Source organism: Orbicella franksi, chromosome 12 (assembly GCF_964199315.1).
Source record: "Orbicella franksi chromosome 12, jaOrbFran1.1, whole genome shotgun sequence".
Lineage (NCBI taxonomy): Eukaryota > Metazoa > Cnidaria > Anthozoa > Scleractinia > Merulinidae > Orbicella > Orbicella franksi.
The window spans coordinates 7879606-7901146 of NC_138156.1; the positions used below are offsets into that span (position 1 = coordinate 7879606).

The window sequence follows — 21541 nt, forward strand, 5'->3', positions numbered from 1 at the left end:
AAGTGCTCAGCACAGGTGCGTGACAAAATGCAAAAGCGTAAACCCCTGCTGTTACGAAATCAAAAGCTTGTTTAAAAAACCGTTTTTGAATTAGCTAGAAACTGCTGAGCGTAATGAACTGCTGTCCTGAATACTAGAAGTCGTTTGAAGTAGGCACGTAATGTAACTTGTGTATTTGAAACTTATACGTGATCAGAGGTTGTTTAAAAAAGAATTGTTCGGGAATTACCCAGGCAAGAAACTGCTGGGCGTATTGAATGACCGTACTGAATACCGGATAAGCCCATAACTGATGTAACCCGTATATAACGGTACTATGAGATCAGCGCCTGTTGAAGAAAGAATTCTCTAGAATTGTTGGTTGGACATCTTAATTAGCATAGGTTTTTTACCACAACTTCCAAACACGTCGAAGTTCGACAAAACACTGCGCTGTGCGTCGTATTTTCAACTCTCTTCCAAGTGTTTGTGAATGTGGTAAAACACGGTCTCTCGTCTTTGATATTTTACTTGAGGGAAAGAGAATAAAATTAACGCCGCTTTGAAGTGAATCAAATGTCGGTAGCGCAGAGGTGCTATCTGATTGCACTTTTGAAACACTGCAAATTAAACCCATGAAATTGTAGGTCACGAAGTCAAATTGCAGTCTCTTTTTTAGAGATATCAGTTCTTTCAGAAGAAGAATAGAGTGCATGACCTCAAAGAAATAGTACCTTGATTATTGGAGGTAACACTTTGGTACCATGTTTAATCAAATGGACTGCAGCTTTCAATGACTGGGGAGACTGAAATGAAATCCTTCACTAAACATAAGTCTTATCACGAAGTTTCTGTTGTCCCCCACTTCCTTCCACAAAAAGTGCGTCATACTACATTCTTTAATCATTAAAACGACTTTTATTGACTCCAAGTCACCAACCATTCAAATTTATTTCACATAACGTGTTAAAAATAATTGAGCAGGAAACTTTGCTCTTCAAACAAAATGAAAAGCGCCACAAAAAAATGTTCCCTGCTATAACTGAGGAAATTTGAATTGCTAAAAGAATTCAGTAGTACATTCGTTTCGATGATGTTAAATTAGGGTTACGAGAAACTAGAAGGCTATTTTAAGAGATTTAATTCGACAATAAATTTAGGGGCGGGGGGATTTCGTCGCATGGCTGTTGGTCAAAGTTTGCATCAGCCTGCGCTAAAAAATCTTTTACGATTGGTACTGAACCGTGCTGTAACTTTACAGTTTCGCTAGAATTCCCCTGCTCACAAGTCTGAAAGCAAGTTTCCATTTACACATTGTAAGGCCTGCAGGCTGCCGTTTTCGCGTGACGTCATCTACAGTCTGCATTGCACAACTCGTCCCTAGATTCCTCTCTTCCTCGAACTTCTCGACGGGAGAGAGCACGGTAAACAAGGTTGTGCGAATTACTTGACTAGTGTTGCTAGATTTGAAAATTCCACAATATGAAATTGGCATAAAACGTCAAAAAAACTTTCTTTAAATAATCCTAACCGCATTGACATTGAAATACTACAATTTTAGAAGCTGACTAGTTTACTTTACAAAATAAGTGCTGGACAAAATTAACGGTGCTGTTTGCTTCGAGAGCAATTCCGTTGAAAGAAATCCCGTCAACTAGCACTAGTTTCTAATTCAGCATAAATTCATTTAGCGTGACACTAATATCCCGACTGTCACGCAAACATCTACGTGAAAACGTTGTCCATTTGTCACCCATTGTCCTGTCAAAAATTGGCTCATTCCATACTGCAAAGAATAAATCATGACATCAGTTACCTTGGGGAAACAATCTTCAACAGTGAAACACGCAAAAGTTATTATTTAACTCCAAGGTATAAAATGGTACGTCTACACAAGGCTGCGACTGTAAATAATCAATTACTGGATGAGGTTTTTGTGATATCCAGAATAATCAAGGTCGAGGTAGGGGTTATCAGCCTCAGCCTTCGGCTGATAACCCTTACCGCACTTTCGGCCAATTAGAAAAGAGATAGTGAGTTCAATGTATAACAATGACAGTTCAGAGAAATCATCAGATACTAACCCCACCCCCGTCCCCAGGATTTCTCTATCTTGAAGCAGTCATTCCATTATTTTGTTTTGGAAGTTTCATGGCTAGGTAGAATGTTGCCCTAAAATGTACCTCCAGTAAAAATGCTTCGATTACTACTGCAAGAATCGTTTGAATTTCATAACAATCATCACGAAAGGAAGACGAAAGCAGTGTCAAAAGAAACCAGCATTGACAATCGCACATTGGAGACAATCCAAACTGGAATTGTGGATTTCGTACGGTTAATCAAATGGTGACGATGGGTGACAAATTACTCCTTAATTTTGGCGCGAAATTTCAGCGTTAATTTACAATTTAACAAATGAAATTACAAAATCGCTATGGCGACGTTTGGCATGAAATTTCTCGATATAATAAACAAGCCAAAACCCCACTGGTGAGCGTAATTTGTCCCCCATGACATCAAAAGGTTATCAAACGGTATACGCGTCAAATTATTTCCTTATTTTACTGGTATTAGTAAAGGTAATCTTACGGTTTCGAGTTCAATTTGCAATTAATTTGCACGAGTGAGGTTTTCAAAAAGCTGAAATTGCACGAGCCGCTTCGGCGAATGCAATCCAGCTTTTTGAAAAACTCACAAGTGCAAATTAATTCCAAATTGAACAAGAAAAACCGTATTACTTGTTAATTGTATAAACATAAAAAAATTCGCGTTAAGAGTCCCGGAAGATCTTTCCTGGAGCCATTTTTTCTCATTCGAGAAAACTTTTTGCAAAGTTTCCGTACAAACTGTTCGTCATCATTTTACGTGATATCATTGGCTTAGAAAATTTCCTAATATCTTTCAGCCAATCATAATTCAGAATTACAATATGTAATTTGCACTGGTGTTACACTTTTTCCGGCCACTGGTGTGTTACACTTGAACTGCACTACTCTCAGCCAATCAGAATCGAGTAACTCTGAGCAAGCACGTTCAAATCTCCTTCTCTCAACACTAACGGCCACCTTTAACGCGAAACTTAAACGTCGAACAAGTATAGTTTGCAAGCAACATGTCAAAATTTGCCTCATGATAAGAATAGAGCGATCTAAACCAGCATGCTACTCGATGTACAAACAAGGGATACTAATCAGAATACGCCGAGCAAATTTTATTGTTGCAACAAATCTTTAAGACGTGTGACTATTAAGATAAAATAATCTAACTTATTTTACATGGTACAGTGGCTTCCTAAATTTTTTGTAGAAAAGCATAAATTACAGCTTGGCAACACAATCCATTCCCAGTCCCTACAAGTGGAAACGGTGGAACTATGGGAAGGAATCTAAGAGGACAAGGAGGATCTTGGGAAGCTGGTGACGGTTTTTAAATACAATTTTTTTCCCGAGATCCATTGCGAACGAGCAAAAATGTTTCCCTTGTTTCCACTTGCACCTGGGAACAAGTGTACTTTCACTTTCTTAATAAATAGTGCCTACAATATTTAAGATAAATATTATTTAACTAATAGGGTCGCCGCTGAAAATTAATGAAGTGTAAAGATAGGCTGCTGGGACAATTAAGCATTAAAAATTTTACTCCATTTGTGTTTTACTCTTGCAAACAGAAGAGTTTTAACCAGCAACACCATTGTTTCCTCAACTTAACCTTAACATTTTCAGGATTGTCAGGTAATTTTAAAAGTTGTATTGTTAGGGTACAAATGTGACAAAGTGAGACTGTGATAAACGTTTCCTATCAAAGCAAGAACAGCGTGAAAACATTCCAGAGCAAGAAGGAAAATCTGGGGAATTAAAAGTACGATGATTGACAAATTAAAGATCATCTTGCAAAAAATACAAATATATTGATTAGTGAAACGTGTCAGGTCAGAAAATATCAATTAAAATCGAGAGTCTGTCCAGCAGGCAGTAATAATCAAATGACAAATTATTTTACTGAAGTGGGTAGTTTGCTTAAAAAAATTCTTTACCGAGGTCAAAATGACAAATATCTACAGGTCTAGTTGTACTGAGTATGTAAACCCCATATTTTCCAACTAAATTCAACTACTAAAGCAAGTTATACACGAATAACATTCAGTCAAATAACTAAACACACACTGTTCCATTATTTTCAGTTGTTTTCCGAAAACTGTCTGACAAACTTGTTAAATTTTAAAATGTTGTCCACACAATGGATGAAGTATGAAAATTGAGTTAGAGTGAAACTGGAAACAGTTGACGAATAATTCTAACTGGAAAACTTAAGGAAGACCATGATAAAGGAGAAGGAAACCCTCTTGAACAAGAAGACTTTCCACCAACAGAAGATCTGAAGATCAGCTTAGAGGTGTGATGTGTGATGCTGTGGTTGTGGTAATTGTGAAATAAAAAATTTCAAATATAAGCAATATAAGCATATAAGCTTCTACAAGTGCTTCGCCATTCTAACTAATCTTTTTTATAGTTTGCCCACTAAATTGCACCATAATCAACGTTTCTTTAGATGTAACTCGGGGGATAGACAAATTAGCCTCAGCAATCAATTAAAACTGACACTAAAACATCCTAAAATCTTAAAGGGCTGGGCCTGGTTGTTCAAAGTGTGGATAACGCAATCCACTGGATGAACCGCTATCCAGTGGATAAGTGTTGTCAAAACAAACCAAGCTATCCACTGCATAGTGATTTATCCGGTGGATAGCGTTATCCACCCTTTGAACAATCAGGGCCTGCATTATATATCGCCTTTGTAAAAAATATATTCTCTTTTCTTGCAGAAACCAGTCATTTACCAGGAAGTCTCTAATAAATTATTCATAGAGTTCAATTAGATGCTTTCTTGTATCGAGAAAAGTAAACGCTGTAAAAAAATCACCTCAGCATTTCACCAAAATCAAAATTTCATCTATAACTATTTGCTAATTTGCACTATAGTAAAATAAATTATTAGAGCTATCCATAATCATTCGATCAACATTTCAGCATCGTAATATCTACTTATAATCTGTTATGAAAGCTTACATCTAAAATGACCCATTGCAAAGGTGAACTCCATATCTACATCTATATCGCATTATCACAAGCGGACCAGCCTTTGTTACAATACTTTAAATTTTGCCAAGCCAATAAATAAAATAAGTCTCTCCATGGCATATAAAGCTCTTGTGATAAAGAAAATGAAGGAAAGACTGGGCGAGGCATTCGACTATGCTACTCAATACCATAGAACGAATACAGTCATATTATCTTTACCACAATGTAAGTAGAGTTTGTGTTGTAACCTGGACATTCAGATTCCAACACCAGCTACTTGTTCCACAGCGAAGAAACTGGTAATAAATTATGTGCTTTCAGAGATTAAGTAGATGTCGACAATCTAAGTAGGCCTTACACGTGGAGTTTTGAGGGTTCTGTCGGCTTTCTCCCACACAGTAAACACACACCCACTAAAAGCCTTTTCTTTTCCTCTTATTTAACTTGCTAACTAATTCCTACCTACAAGCCATGCTACAGTTAACTAAGTTTTTCTGTAAGAAATAACTGTCAAGATCTATCTTCAAGAAGAAATTTATAAAGAACGAGATTGTTTTACTTTGTTACAAGACCTTTAGCATTAACCAAAGATTCTGAGAAAACATCACACTGTCATTTGGTAAAAATTATGCAGACAGTCAATTATAATAATGTAGAACAATAATTATTACATTATCATAATTGAATAACAATTGAATTATTAATTAAGGATATCTAGCATAAGTTAAAGGTTACGTCATTTGGAGAGGTGAGTTAGTGATGGTGGAATGAGCAAGGGAAGAGTTGCCGCACTGTAACAGACTGTCAGTGCCATTAAGAACTTTATCGCTTCCATGAGAAGTATCCATGGCAACAGCAGAGTTTGAGGAGTTAAAGTCAAGTGTCTTCATAGCAGGTGTCTTGGTTAGCGGAGTGACTGTTCTGTTTGGTTGCCACGACTGTTCAAACCCAAATTGACTGTAGCCATTTTCCTTAACCTTGGCGGGGCTATAGGAAGACAGGCAGAAGAGGAAAGTTAGTGAAAAGTTAGAGAATTGATCATTAGCTGCTTTTTATGAACATGAAGTACAAATTACACTGGAGCAATTAAACCATAAACATTATAGTAACACCACACAAATAAACTACGAGCAGCACAAGTGATTATTAACAGGTTTTACGTTTCACAAAACTGGTTAACTTCTGTATTTGGCAAGATTGTTTAAAATTCTTTTCTTGTGAAGCATACAAATAACTGAATGCCGAACAAGCAAATTTAAGATTATTTTTAAAAACAAAAAAAATCAGTGCTGCTTTGTGACTTTTGATATCTAAATGGCAATTCTTTCATTTCCATGTTCTGCTAAGCAAAAGCATTATTATATCATTTAACTCCTATAGTTACTATTCAAATTGTGACCATTTATTCAAGTACCGGCAAGTTGGTTTACACATTTAACCCATTAAATTTAAACTATGATTTTCCTCACTGAAGAACGTAATCTGAATGTATCATGGCAAAAAATAAAACCTAAGTGATTATTGGTTTAGTCTCTTTTGATCAAATTAATGTCTTTCTGCCAATATACTGTTACTGTTAAGAGAAACAAGCTACTGATCAGCCACAACAATTGAAAAGCAATGAAACATTGTTTAAGTTTATTAGTCAGGAACAACCACAAAGAAACTAGCATAATCTGACAAAAATTGAGTTAACATAACAATGGCTTCAATAATACTTTATGTCAATGCAATCAAATTATTTCTACAAGTTAATGCCCCTTTGTTTTGTTAAGTGATTCTTTAAGATACGTTAGTGTAAGTGTGTTACGAATTTTTTGAAAGAAATTAAGAATACTTCATATCTGTTTGAGGTTATAGTTTCCGGAAAATGAGGAAAGGAAAGTTGTTTCGACCCAGATTTAGCCTTCAATGTTAGTTGTCTAAGGTGTACTATGAATTAATATTGTGTTGTGATGTCAAACCGGTGTAACATTTTGTTACAACCAAAAAAAAATATAATCATGAATAGGAATTATTCCATTTGGTGGGTATTCCACCACTGTTTACAGACTGAATTGGAATTTAGAACTGTTAACTGCTGAGAAAGATGTTAAGACTTGAATGATCATGGCAGTTATGTACATGACTTAAGCAGCTGTGGAAATAAAGCCTGAAAAAAATTCATGCTTGAACTGGATTCAAACCCATGACCTCTGCGATACTGTTGTAGTGCTCTACCAACTGAGCTATCAAGCCAACTGGGAGCTGGTGACATTGTGAGTTTGGAATATACCCGTAGATGGTGAAGAGTGTAAGTGACTATATGAAAAACCATATGTTTGATCATAGAATTTAGAATTTAGAATTTAAAAATGCTGGTTAATGTGGAGTGGAAAACCGGAGAACTTGGAGAAAACCATTAGACAAAGGCAAGAACCAACAACAAACTCAACCAACTTATGATGTCAGGTCCAGGATTTAAACCTGAGCCACAATGGTGGGTGGCAAGCACTCTCACTACTATGCAATCCCTCCTTCCCACAGGTGTGAAGAATTGGAGAACACATATTTTAGATGTGTAATGTCACAATGAACAGAATGGCTGGTTAATTTTTGTCATGTTAACAAGTGTCATTCACAAGGGAAAGAGAATAACATCACTAAGATGTCAGAAAAATAAACTTAAGGTATTATCAGGATCATTAGTAACAGTAGTAGAAACAGAGATTACATCTACCTGTTCCTTCAACGCTTACGAAGCTCTCTACCAAAGAAAACAAGCTGGCTCAGCTTCCTACACTTTGATGTTTCAATGTTATTAAGAAAGAACATCAGTCAACAACATAATGTCAACAGAAAGGCTTCTACTCTTTTGTACCGTAAAATCATTCTTGTTAAAAAAGTAAAAAAGTACAATTAACTTTCTAGAGTAATTATTCTAGCTACTTCATAAATAATCTCTGTACTGAGTTACTCAAAAAGAGCCTTCTGCAAAACTATAATTTTGAATCTAATTTTGACATGCTGTTAAGTTTCAAAAGCAATGTCTCAAGAAGTAGTGATGCCACAAAGTCATGATAAAACAGGCCGTTCAAAATGAGATTTTGCAAGGTTTGTTGCTTTGGCATTTACATGTACTGTATGTATCTGTCATATCGATTAGACAAAATTCAGTTTGTCAACAACTTGCAGGTACCTTCAAGTAAATTACTAACAATACAGTTTAATGCAAGGCAAGTCAAAAAAACTGCCTCTATGTTATGTCCTAGAACAAATTTACTTCCAAGGTAACAAAGTACTGTAGCTAACCAATAACAAGTAAAGAAACTGTTCTGTTTATCTAGGGTTCCAAAGTTGTGAAATTAAAATATATACAAAATTATTCAAAATATTTCTAAGCTGCAACTTTAAGTTAAGGGGCACTACAATGAGCATAACTTTGATATGCCGAAACCCGATAGACATGTTCATCGATGGATCAAAGCCTTTATATAATGGTCTAGTTTTCTCAAACATTCTATCAGTCAGAGCACTGACACTATAAAAAGATTGATATGATGACTTTGGCGTACACTTGGCTGTGATGTTGAATTGGAAAAGTTCAGAGGATGTTTTCAAATTATGCTGTTGTCTTGGAAAAATCAGTTAAAAACAACTAAATTTTTTTTTCTTTCTTTTTTGGTTCACCTGATTCTTTATCTTCATATTCTAGGAACATTTTGCCTAAGAGGGAAGGGACTTAGTTATAATAAGCCCTTCTGTTACAAACAATGTAGCAAAACTGCCATAAAAGTTTCTCTTAATACCTGACACCATGGCACTTAAAATGATCACAGCTTTTAAGAACAATATGAAGTTCCAAATTACATTTTGCTCTAAGTTTTATTTGGTTACAAAAACCCAACCAGAAAAAAAAATTCCATGCCACAAAAAGATCACAATGCAATAAATTCAAAAGGACATTATTGTAACTCCTATTATACATACATGTACATATGCAATAGTTATTTCATTACATTATAAATTTCAGAAATATTACTTTAACAATTTTCCCCTTCAAATAAAATAAAAATTACCTCATAGGCTGTGTATTTTTTCTTGGGGATCTGTAAAGCAAGACAAAACATTTTAGAGCCACTACCCATTTCCATTTCTTTAAAGAAATCAGCAAAGCTATAGCTATATAGCTTTTTCTTAACAGAAAGAAGACAAATTACTGCACAGTACTAGCCTGCACAAACACGCATTGAATCTTTTTTCCAGAGATTAAAGAACAGCAACATTGACTGATACATGTAGTTTTAATACCTTGTGTATCTCCAAGGAGACATGGGTATTTCTCTATTTAATGAATCCATAACTGAAGGTGCTACATATGTGAAGCCCTGGTAAATAATAAAAGACATATATAACATGTTGGTACAGTATACCCAGCTAGATTTACTGCAGTCCCTGTATATCCCTCTCTTCTCGTGATTTTCACTAGTGATGAATATCAACATGCATCAGCATATAAGCTAAAAAAAAAGTGGCGAGTTCATTACAAGCAAGAGCATAAGAAGAATGATTACACTTGTTCTTATTATGTTGTCCTCACTAAGGAACACCATGGTCAATTAAGGTATTTACAATCATCCACAACAAAATAGGGCTTTTTCTAGTAAGAAGTTGTAGCAATAATCTTGACTAATCATGTGCTAAAACGTGTTTTGGAAAGTTCTGAACAAGTTTGTAACGTCAAGGATGCATTGCACTCTTATCTTAGCAGGATGTCATAGTCATCTTTACCTGAAATATTTTATCTGCGCTCTCGCTCAACATTGAATCCACTGGTGAATCGACAGGTGTCTGTCTGGTAAATTTACTATCAAACTGACTAACATCCTCCTCTCCGGTCTGTGAACAAAAACAGCTGATTGGACAACATGCAACATACTTCTTTTGTTCTTTAACCAGTAAATTGAACTTTTAACTTGTTTGATGTAGCTGTATAGGATTACAGAATGAAATACTTACAATGTTTGGTTTAAATGGGGGCTCCACTTTTCTAGAATAAAGATCGTCCCAGTTAATAGAGCGGAAGAAGGGGTGACACTACAAGAGAAAATCAGAATTTCCACCTTCAACTGATGAGCAACTAATTTCTAAGTTAGTACAATAAATGAAAGAATACATAAATGAATGGAAAGACTTACAGACAGACAGACATCCAATAGGGGCAAACAATAAAATAATATACAAATTCTACTTGATGGTAAGCATCCTCAACATAATTTATTGTTTTTATGAAGTAAAAAATGTATATTTCCAGTTACCACTCTCCTATTTGCAGGGGTTTCATAAGAACCAGGTACCAGGCAAACTACCAGGCTTTGAGGATGATTTAACCTGCCTTGTTTGACCATCTAGGGGAAAGTTCTGCTAATAAAGAAGTTCAGCTCAAAATGTTCTGCCCGCCCATAAAAACTAGTTATCCTCCTGCTGAAAACGTCAATGAAACCCCTGCATTTGTAACAAAGTTTTGAAGTGTTGTTTGAAGTTATTAGACTGATTTAGCAAGAGAACGGGAACGTCACTTGACGACGACGCGTGCAGTACAAATATCCAAATATGGTCAGATGACAACTGCAGGGCGCACGGAATTTGACCATATTTGGGTATTTGTACTACGCGCGCCGTCGTCAAGTGACGTTCCCGTTGTCTTGCTAAATCAGCCTATTGTTGGAGAAGAGGACTGATTTGCCATATCAGATGAAAGGCAAGCAGAGTATCTAGCAGAGATCATTAAACACAAGGTGATTTTTGCTAGCAGCCAGCTATTTTTGATAACCCTGCCCATCACATCTACTTTTATGTTCCTTTTCTGTAGAGATGTGATATCAAATGGATATAATTCTGAAACGGTTTCCCACATGATTTTTACGTACACTACCTAATTGAAGACTGCATTATTTTACAGAACTCTCCTGTTTATTTTTGGTTTCATAAGTTAGCAGTTAAACTAAGTACTGTTTTAACACCATTGTACGTCACCAGAAGTATAATTACCTTGATGGTACTCGCAGCTTCTTGTCCACCACCCAATCTGGCTTGAGGGTGACGTTTCAACAACTGAGAGCAAAGCAGTTCACAACCTCAGCAAAACTCATTGGGGCAAGGTTTAAATAACAGGGCTTTGTAGCAAGGAGCAGCAGGAGAATGGGAGAAAGTCATTAAATGTATGCACTGAGAAGTAGCAGAAGCAGTAGCAGCCGCAGTGGCAGTGTCAGTGGTAGGGCTAAGGTTAGTGGTAGTGGTAGTGGTAGTGGTAGTGGTAGTTGTCTAGTGGTAGTGGTAGTGGTAGTGGTCTAGTGGTGGTGGTCTAGTGGTGGTGGTCTAGTGGTGGTGGTCTAGTGGTGGTGGTCTAGTGGTGGTGGTCTAGTGGTGGTGGTCTAGTGGTGGTGGTCTAGTGGTGGTGGTCTAGCGGTGGTGGTCTAGTGGTGGTGGTCTAGTGGTGGTGGTCTAGTGGTGGTGGTCTAGTGGTCTAGTGGTCTAGTGGTCTAGTGGTCTAGTGGTCTAGTGGTCTAGTGGTCTAGTGGTAATGGCAGTGGCAGTAGCAGTGGCAGTGGCAGTGGTAGTGGTAGTGGTAGTGATAGTGGTCTAGTGATAGTGGCAGTGGTAGTGATAGCGGTAGTGGTAGTGGTAGTGGTAGTGGTAGTGCAACAGCAGCGGTAGCGCTAGTGGTAGTGGAAGTGGCAGTGGCAGAGGCAGTAATAGTGGTCTAGTGGTAGTGGTAGTGGTAGTGGTAATGATAGCGGTAGTGGTAGTGGTAGTGGTAGTGGCAGCAGCAGCGGTAGCGGTAGCGGTAGTGGTAGTGCAGCGGCAGCGGTAGCGCTAGGGCTAGTGGTAGTGGCAGTCGCAGTGGCAGTGGTAGTGGTAGTGGTAGCAGTAGTAGCCGTAGAAGTAGCAGTAGAAGTAGCAGTAGGAGTGGCAGCAGTGGCAGTGACAGGCACAGAAGTAGTGGAGGCAGAGGAGGCAGTAGTGGCAGAATGTAATACTCACTTTTCTAATGAAATCTTTTGCTTCAGGACTTAGAAAAGGAGGAAGAACCAGCTTCCCTTTTAAAATCTGCAGAGGCAAGATTATTCAATTTCAGTTCAACTCAACTAGGAAGAATTAATGACAATAGATGCATTATTAATCCCTTAGAAGCTCTCAAATATTTGTGGTGAACTTTCAAATTGTTCTCAAGTTTTGAAAAGAACCCTAATTATTATAGTCAAAACTATTACTTCTCGTGCGTATGTTATATATTGCCAAACTGCAACATAAAACTGAAAAAATATTGCTACATGAGCTCAATGATACATCACCAGCTAATTTGTATGAGAGATAACCTTGATTAAAAACAACTGCTGCATTAAATTCCTACAATGTAGATGTACAACTCATGTAAATCACACCAAAGCAACATGCCTATCCTGAATAAAAAGGATCACATCACCAAGAGCAGGATACGCACAAACTTTCAACTTACCTTGTCAATTGTTTTTTTCCTGCTGTCCCCACAAAAAGGAGGCTGAAAACACCAAATAAGAGGTCAGGTTGCAATACACTGACTCTGCAATGTCAATTATAAGGACTATGATGGTATTACAAATTAAGGGCCATTCCAAATTATGCAGCTGTGTAGTTTATTCTTCATATCACTTCTGTATCTTAATCATTGAAACGTGCAATGTAAACAGTTACTCCACCATTACTATAGAAGAAAAAGATTTCAATTTTGCTGAGCACGAGCTTCACTTCACTTAGCTTCTTTGTGCCTCGTGGCACATAAGGCCTCACATAAGGCCTGAGCACGAGCACGATAATTAATTTGAGTAGCCCCAAACCAAAAAAAAAAGGAGACAATCTAAATTTCTTTTTGGTTTTCGAAAACCCAAATCAGTATGACTTTTCCCTTTCCTGGTTTCAGATTACAATATTACCACATTCAAAGTATTTAAGTGTAAATAACACCCTGGTCACCAATGAAAAAAGCTCTTTAAATGAAGGAAGCATGAGTTCTGTGTCATCAAATATGCAACATGAATTATATAGTTCAGCATAATATTTGATTAGCACTGGCTTCATTTAAATTGGTACAAAAAACAAACATGTGTCAACTTACACTGCCCGTCAACATGTCGTACATGAGTGCACCTAGACTCCACCAATCAACTGCTTTTCCGTGACCACTACGTGTGAGAATCTCAGGCGCCCTTCAATTAGAGAAATGCCGCTAAATTAATCATACCAAAAGACTGCTTTGATTAATCAACTGCCTTCTCTGGTAAAATATCAATATATACTGTTTTCATATTTCAGTGTTTATCACCAACTGTAGATCACCTGGAAGCCAGCACACTGGTAGTCAAAGAGCTGAAGCCATGGGATCGAACTATTTTTCCTGGCTTTCACTACTACATGCACACAGTGTGTCAGGGAAACATTTCAAAAACCAGTCCAGTCTGTTTCATTTCCTGCTAATTTTATTGTTTGAATTTCAAAACTATTCTTTAATATTATGATCTTGAATGTAAACATGGCAAACAAAACAGAGTGTTCCACAACCAGTAACTACCGGGACCTTCGAGAAAGGGGCCCCAGGCAACAGACGTCCAAAGGATGGATAAGCCTGTCCACCCAATAAATCTCTATCCCAAGGACAGCATAGTTTGTTTTGTCAACACTTATCCACTGGGTATTGATTATTCCAGTAAATATACATGTATATTGTTATCCACTCTTTCAAAAACTGGGTCCAAGTTTAAAACTTGGACACTGTCTATATGTAAATATACTTACATGTATTCAATAGTTCCACAGAATGTGTGAGTTAAACTGTTTTCAAATACTGCCTCTTTACACAAACCAAAATCAGTCAACACTACATGTCCTGTGAAGAGAGGTTAATCACAAAGATCGGCATCCATGAAAAGCATAAAATTCAAGAGCAACTTGACTTTACTTCAAAGATATTTCCTTTAAAGGGCAACAGGAAATAATTCAACTCACAGGCAAAGCCAGATTGTTGTACTTAAAAATCTTTTTACAAGTTTCCTGTGATGGATTGTGTGTTCCTAGTTTAAAATAGGTCATTGATGAAAAAACATCTCTCTAGCCATAAATTGTATGTCTCCCTAGAGTCTGATTGGACATGGGCAAATTTTGCTAGGCCACTGATTAAGGTTACTTCAAACCTTCACAGGAGTCCTCCAGAAAAAAATTCATACGCGCGCTGTTTTCAAGGAAACTCCCGCAAACTATATATCAACAGAAAGGTTATAAAATGTAGAATTTGATAAAATTATGTTTTGTTTTGGATTTTGCTTTCCAAAGGCGGCAGAGACCGTCAACTCCAAAATGACCGCCTGACATTCCAGCGAATTAATCAGGTATCAAATGTGACTGTTCGTGCAAAATAACTGTGCAGTGTTAATCACAAAGCCTCAATCTCCAAAAACGTGTCAGCATTTTCTTTTATTTCTATTGGTTATCTTTTTATAGATCTGTCAAGTTTGACTATCGAAAAATTCGTGTAACCTGTACAGTATTTAAAATAAAGCAATTCGCCGATACGCTTTTGTTCCATATCCATCAGTGAATGTTCTGACCAAATTTCATGGAAAACCGTCAAATCTGCATACCCTATTAATTCATTTAAAGAGAAGGGATTCTCTTGAAAACGAGTACAAGTTTTCGCCTCCTAAAGATTTATAAACATATCATGCCTTCACAGAGGAATGTGTCAACTTGAAAGCCGCAAGCCAATGAAATAACAGAACCCTTAGTGTTCAGAGTATGCAAACTTGTGCTTCGTGGACATTAATTTTCTTGACTACAAAAAAATCAACCAATATAGCCCCGCAAAGGTTTGAAGTAACCTTAATGACTGTCTGTTATTTGTAGTTCTTGTCTTACAGTTTGACAGATGAAAATTCATTTAAAAAAAGAAAGTAGTGAATTACCTTGTGTATCTAGCAGTATGTTCTCTGGCTTGAGATCTCTAGAAAAAAAATAAACAAATACAATTGTGGAGATCAACAACAATAGATGGCAAATTTAACTGTGAATAAAATTAATGTAAAAGATGAAATGTTCACCATGTCGCAAGCATTCAACAAAGACTGAGTACCTGAAGCATACAATTTGGTTGGGCATTTTAACCATTGAGGTATGGAGAAACTTACATTGAGCTGCACAGTTTATAACAAAGGTTTAAGTGACAAGCACATCCTAACCACAGCTAGGATCAGCAATGTCAGACATGTTATGCATGCGATATGCTAAAGATTTCACCTTTAACAATCATATTCAGACCTCGGAAAAAGCTTGAATTCCAGCTTACCCTTGGGACAAGCAGCCCACACATTTTTCTTGCCCTGGGCAAGTCCTTGTTTTTTTGTGTGTGTGTGGATTTAGCTGGCAGATGACTTGCCTAGGGCTTTGCCCATTGTGCGAGTAAGAATGGAAAAGTTACTTGCCAGGCAGGACAATTTACTTGTCCTGGACACCAGGACAGCAATTTTTTCAAGCCCTGAATATTAGAATAGTGATTATCACAACCTATACCAAATAATGTGTTTCGGTTTTCAACAATGACATTAAATACTTCAGACCTTAATGTTTTTGTAAGATAATTAAAGATTTTTCATTTTCAGCCCAGACCTCACTTTTAGTTTTAGTAGCAATACATGTACATAAGTGGTGACACTAGGACTATTTCTTCTATCACCTGGATGGAATTATTTGCTAGTTATAGTACGGTTACCCCTAGCATTTCACTTGCAGGTACCCATTTAAACACCTGTGAGGGGAAACATTAGGGGAAAGAACACAATACAACAACCATGGCCAGCCTGGGTTCAATTTAAAATTCAAACAATTTAATCCAGTACAATAACCATTAAGCTACCACGTCTCCCTATGTATTTTTGTCAAGCCCAATAAATTATCTCTCAAATGGAAAGCTATCATCATTCCATTACAAAAATACCTACCTGTAAATAATTCCCTGCTTATGGAGATGTTCCAAGGCCAGCACTATTTCAGACAAGTAGAAGCTGTGCATAACAGACACATATTCTTAAGCTCGAGTGCAAGGTAAATATATATAAATGATAAAATGCAGTGTTCATAGGCTGGGATCTACTGTTCAACTTTTACCATGCTGTGTCTTCCATGAAAATTCCTTCTCTCTCCAAGTGCATGAAAAGTTCTCCACCTATCAAGAAAGGCACAGGTATCAATAGGATAATCTTTGCTAACATTTTTTCTCAATTTTTTTTTTTTGACATAATGAGTCTAAATTGACCAAAATTTTAATAAGCTCATAAATAGATAGCTATATATCATTTTCATGTGTAGCCAGTATATTCGGCTGCCCTCTCCAACAAAAAAATAGGAGCAAGCATCTGTACATCATCATTGATAATCATATTGAAGGCCACATGATTTTCCCAATGACCATTTCCAGTTTAATATACTGATGTAACAGATTTAGAATTTTTAAGTTTAAAAGCCAGATTTGCGGACGTAATCAGCATTTTATGGTGACAAAAATATTTCACGAGTGGTCTGTTTTTTTCTTTGTGAACTTAAATAGGTCATTAACTGTCTCATGAAAAGATTACATACAGAGAGCAAATTCTTTTGATCTCTCCATGTGCCACATCAGAAATTGTGACACCAAAATGGTTTTAACACAGACGCATGCTCCAATTTTCTTTTTTTAAGGAAAGAAGGCTGTTCCACAGGTTTATTTTAAGTGCTGTAAAACTCTTGAATTTAAAAGTGATGATAGTACAAGGCTGTGCTTCTCTACATTTGTGCAGTTTTTATCGCAAGCAAGACAATTTTGTATACTTTGGTGAAAACAACTATTGAGCAACCGTGACAATTCAACCTATAATTACATACAGAAGAGAAACAAATGAATAAGCAATAGCTGCTAAAGCCATTTGTTTGTCTCCAATTTTTAATTATAGGTTGATTTTATAATTATTTTAAAATACCACAACCAACAATGAAAACATACCACTGAGATATTCCAAAATAAGGTACAGTTTTCCTCCAGTTTGAAAAGCATAGATTAGGTCAACTATAAAAGGATGCTGCAAAAAATTAAATTTGATAGTGTTTTTAATATTCAAACTTAATCAAGTCAACTGTACATCAAGTAACCTTTAGTTAGTAGAATAGCGACAATGAAGTTGTGAAAAGAAATGGCTAAATGTCCTAACATATATGATTCAAGAGGCTTGAAGGAAACTTGATCAAAATGAGGGAACGCACTTGAAGCAAATCACATTCCCTGCCTGCACTTCTCATTTACATTAGTCATCATGAAAAAAAAAATCATTTTCTGAGTAAAGAAATCTCTCGTATCAATACTAGTCACACTATGTTGTAGCTTACACTGCTTTTTCATTTGAAAACTTTTGAATGCAGCACATGTACAATTTTTTTTTACTTTACCCAATATTATCAAAAAAGGAAGATTAAAACACTCAAACTGCTTCTAAACCTTACGAACCAAAATCAAGTTTGAGCCACACTCATTACAGTCAATCATAGTCAAACTGAACCCAAAATTAACTCACAAGATTTCCATTATTTCTGAGTTATGCCTGTCATTACTATTTCACATCTTAGATGATTGCATAAACGATGTGGAATTTAAATAACAATATGTTAGCAAACCTTAGCCTTGAACATATGTTTCCAGACAAAGGATTGCTGTCATCAATGGGAAGTTAATGTTTTCTAACCAATTGTTATTTAAATTTGGTGTTCTATTACAAATTGAACAGAAACAAACCTTAACAGCTTCTAAAATATTTCTTTCAGCTTTGGTGTGAGCAGTGTCTTTGTGACTTCTTATAATGGCAGCCTAAAAAAAAAAAGACATGAGCTCCTTACCCAAAAACTGAACAACATACTGAACTATGTTTGTCATTAACTTACATGTAACATTTTAACCCTGCTTCTCAGAAAGCCCCCCCAAGTTTGGATTTAGTAAAAGTACATTCTTTAGTATCAATTTCCCAATACTTTAGTGAAAATTTCCTTGACTTAGTATGTAGTTTAAAATACAGATGTTTTTTTGTTCGATAACTTCACTTTCACACCAATTTACAGATTTCATAATAGAGAGTATTAGTTAATTTAATGACATTGGAATTTATGATTAAATTACATTCTGTATAAGACCAGACAATCCCAGGAAATAATTGCTCTTACTAATAATAGATGATGATATTTTTAATCTGGTAAGTTGCTTGTAATACTCTTATCAGGCTCTATTTTGCAAGCTTTTAGACCATCCTGTGGACATCACATTATATCAGTGAACCTGTGTAAATGCCCTGATGTAAGTTTGATGTTGTTTAGAAAGGACATAATTTCCTTCATTTCAGACTTAGATGATGCAGTACAGCACAAATGATGTGTAAATTAAAAATCAAACAACTAAAAAACAAGAAAGCAAAAACAAAATTAAACCACAACATGACCATTTGATCTACCATCATTTTCATCTAAGCATGGACACCTAATGAAAAAATAGGACTGTTCTAACTGGGTGCAAACATGACATGTTTTGCCTCCAAACATTTGAAGTTTGAAGGGAATTTGAGCAAGATTTGCTGAAATGGTGGTGAGAATGGATATGAACCACAGTTTGCTCAGTGCTCTGATGTGCATTCTTGAAAGCAGGTAGATGTTGTTTGTCTCACTGTAATATTGTTTAGCATACAGTACTTGTGTGCCATTAAACATTAAATACAAACCCTTGACTTATTTCACTTGTTTGAAGTATAGCTGTCATCTCTGACACCTTATTTCCTCAGTTCTTTAGCAGAGGAATGCCTGGTCTGTTTGAAGTTGTGCCCATGTTTATAAATCAAAAACATTAAATTATCGACAAAAAAGTGCACATACATTCAAACTCGGACACAACTGTTTGGTTAATGGAAGTAAAACTTCAAATTTTTGGCTACCAAATATGTCATGTTTATATAAATTAGACCCAGTTAAAACAAGTTTTTTCGTCACACGTCCGCCCTTGGATGAAACTGATGAAATTCAAATGTAGGGCATTAATCGAATACAATCAATTCTAACATTGCTCTAATATCATTGGTTAATTCTTTTACCATGTTTAAGCATCCTATATACATTTATAACTGTACAGATATCCACTTGAAATACTTTTACCCACAGAAAGGGATTTTTTTCTTCAACTACCTCAGTATGCACCAGCATTCATTATGTGTCAACTAATGTTTGTTTCATGATCAAATGAAGGCAAAGGGCAATCTTGTGAGCCTCTCGTACAAGTGCATGTAAATGTATATCACTATATTCAAGGATTCAGAAAGATGTTCTAAAGACATAGTTGCATGATACAAATCTTGGCTGCCCTGCCCCCTCAGATAAAAGCCTCATCATAGTTCTTGTGAAAGACAATTTCCAGGAAAAACTAAAAAAATCTATAAACTTACAAGGGCAAATACAGTTGTACATGTACCTTCACTTCCTGTATAAACATTTAAAGAATTTGAAGAACCACTTTTAGAAAAGTGAAAATTGCATACAATTTATGGCTAAAGTTTAACCTTGACAACCTTAGAGGCAGGGGAGAACTTTTAGACAGCCAGTGATCTGGAATGATCACAATTTTGATTTTCTTTTCAGCATTAACGCAGGTATCATGAAGGGGGGATTACCAGAAAATACTCAACACAACTTTTATCACGTGAAATGGCAAAACAGGATCAATACAAATTAAGCCAATGTTACAAAGACCTCAACCAGTAATTCGAGCTTAACTCTAAATAGCTTATATTATTGTTAAGTTACATAACATGAAACTCGATCCAATCAACACAAACTCGAACCTTTTTCAACACTTTCATTGCGAATATTTTCCCCTTGTTCCGTCCATCCACTTTCCTGACTTGAAAAACCTGAGGAATAATATAAATTGCCTTAGATTATTTTTCCATTAGACCCAACACCACAACCTTCTCACAACATCACTATAGCAGTTACGGCCTTCTCGGTCATAATTATAAAGTTAACCTTAATTAATATTAGCGTTATCAAAAATATACCTTACGTACCTTCCCATATCCTCCTTTTCCAAGAACTTTGAGAAGTTCGAAACTATTTGGGCCTATTTTCTCATCTTTAGGGTTAACAGTCTCTTCAGAAATAGACAGTGTTTCCACTTCAAGCGAACTATGAAAGAGAAAGAACTGTGAGCTTACGCTAGTTTCAGTGACAAATGTCGGCTATGAAATGCTTCACTGATCGAGGACAAATTTCAAAATATACGCCGGCCGGTTCGCCGGTATGAACCCACCTTTCGTCATTTTCCATCGGTTCATCACATACCTGGCCCTACAAACAAAATAGTCGCGATTTAATACTCGATAGTTGCGTTTCACAGTTGCCCACGGAATATAATTCGTTGTACGCAATTTCATCGCCTCCTCTCATTCAAAACTGGCTTACCTCTTCGAATTCATCGTCGCTTAAATCTTCTTCGTCTATTTGATCGTTAATATCTAAGGGAAAGACTTCAGCCATCGTTGCATTGACTAAAACTTTAAAAAAAGTAAAAACAAAGTGTAAAGTTTAACTAAAACTAGGGTAAAATTTCGCAAACTTTTTGTATCGCCATTGCATTCCCACCAACAATGAGCTCATGGCGTACTCGCGCTTTCCGATTGGTGTGAAAACGCCGGTATCACGTGATATCTCGTGTGTTCCACATGAACTGCAAGTACAGACCAGTTTACTTCCTTGATTGGCCCATATAGTGAAAGGGCAGAGTTATCTGATTTTCGCTTCCTTCAGCTCAGAAATCTGTCCCAAGATTTTCCAACAGTGAAGAAGTATTGCTATCATGTGCAACGTTCTCTATAAATCGAATCAATATTTGTGATGGGAAAGCAGAAGGAATAGATTGGGTCAGCCACAGGAAGATTGAGCAGCAGGAAAGAGGAATTTCCTGAAAGGACAGGGAGAGGAAGAACATCTAAGCAAAAACATCAGACTTATTAATTAGTTATTGCTATTCTTATTTGAGCTAATTGCAGTCAGCTGGGAAGGTAAGAGGAAGGAAAAGCAGAAGGAGAAGTGGAAGTTTTGCAACACCTGCTGACCATCACCAAAAAAATATTCTGCCAACAGGAGAAGTTTCTAGCAACTTCCAATATAGTCTAAAATAGGTAAAAAGGTCAAAAATAGCATTCTTTATTGCAATGCAATTGCATCCACTGTTCTCATTTTGCATAAAAAATTTAAAAAAAAAAACTTTTCAGTAATGAGTTTCAAATGGTCCCAAACAATTTAGTAGGCATTAAAACTTCCAAAATTAAAGAATGCTGCACCTCTTTCTGTGTTGTCATGGCAATTCATTTTGACATCCAAGAGAACTCAATTTCTTCATAAATTGGGAAAACTAGTTT

General features: G+C 36.3%; 1 protein-coding gene across 2 annotated transcripts; it reads right to left on the bottom strand.

Moving 5' to 3' along the window:
• Nucleotides 1–884: 884 nt before the first annotated feature.
• On the bottom strand, nucleotides 885–21535 carry LOC145464442 (ribosomal protein S6 kinase beta-1-like). Of its 2 annotated transcripts, none has more exons than XM_081448351.1 (19): nucleotides 20583–21535; nucleotides 20431–20468; nucleotides 20189–20306; nucleotides 19964–20032; nucleotides 17884–17955; nucleotides 17101–17176; nucleotides 16230–16287; nucleotides 16064–16126; nucleotides 15032–15069; nucleotides 13869–13959; nucleotides 13192–13282; nucleotides 12556–12597; nucleotides 12081–12146; nucleotides 11088–11150; nucleotides 10056–10133; nucleotides 9828–9935; nucleotides 9348–9424; nucleotides 9116–9145; nucleotides 885–1765 (listed from the first exon to the last, which is right to left on the bottom strand). In XM_081448351.1, the coding sequence occupies exons 1-19, from the start codon at nucleotides 20655–20657 to the stop codon at nucleotides 1756–1758; spliced, it is 1263 nt and encodes a 420-aa protein (XP_081304477.1). In that variant the 5' UTR covers nucleotides 20658–21535; the 3' UTR covers nucleotides 885–1755. The 2 variants fall into 2 exon arrangements, with proteins under 2 accessions (XP_081304477.1, XP_081304476.1); XM_081448350.1 differs by lacking the exon at nucleotides 885–1765 and adding an exon at nucleotides 3176–6044.
• Nucleotides 21536–21541: the final 6 nt, after the last annotated feature.

What these genes read in the sequence shown, in the direction of transcription:
- LOC145464442 (XM_081448350.1), bottom strand. Translation starts at nt 20,657, where the DNA reads ATGGCTGAAGTCTTTCCCTTAGATATTAACGATCAAATAGACGAAGAA. An exon ending in TATTTTGGAATATCTCAGTG is followed by an intron (nt 16,288 to 17,100) that starts GTATGTTTTCAT and finishes CTTTCTTGATAG; the next exon opens with GTGGAGAACTTTTCATGCAC. An exon ending in TCTCCTTGGAGATACACAAG is followed by an intron (nt 9,146 to 9,347) that starts GTATTAAAACTA and finishes CTTGCTTTACAG; the next exon opens with ATCCCCAAGAAAAAATACAC.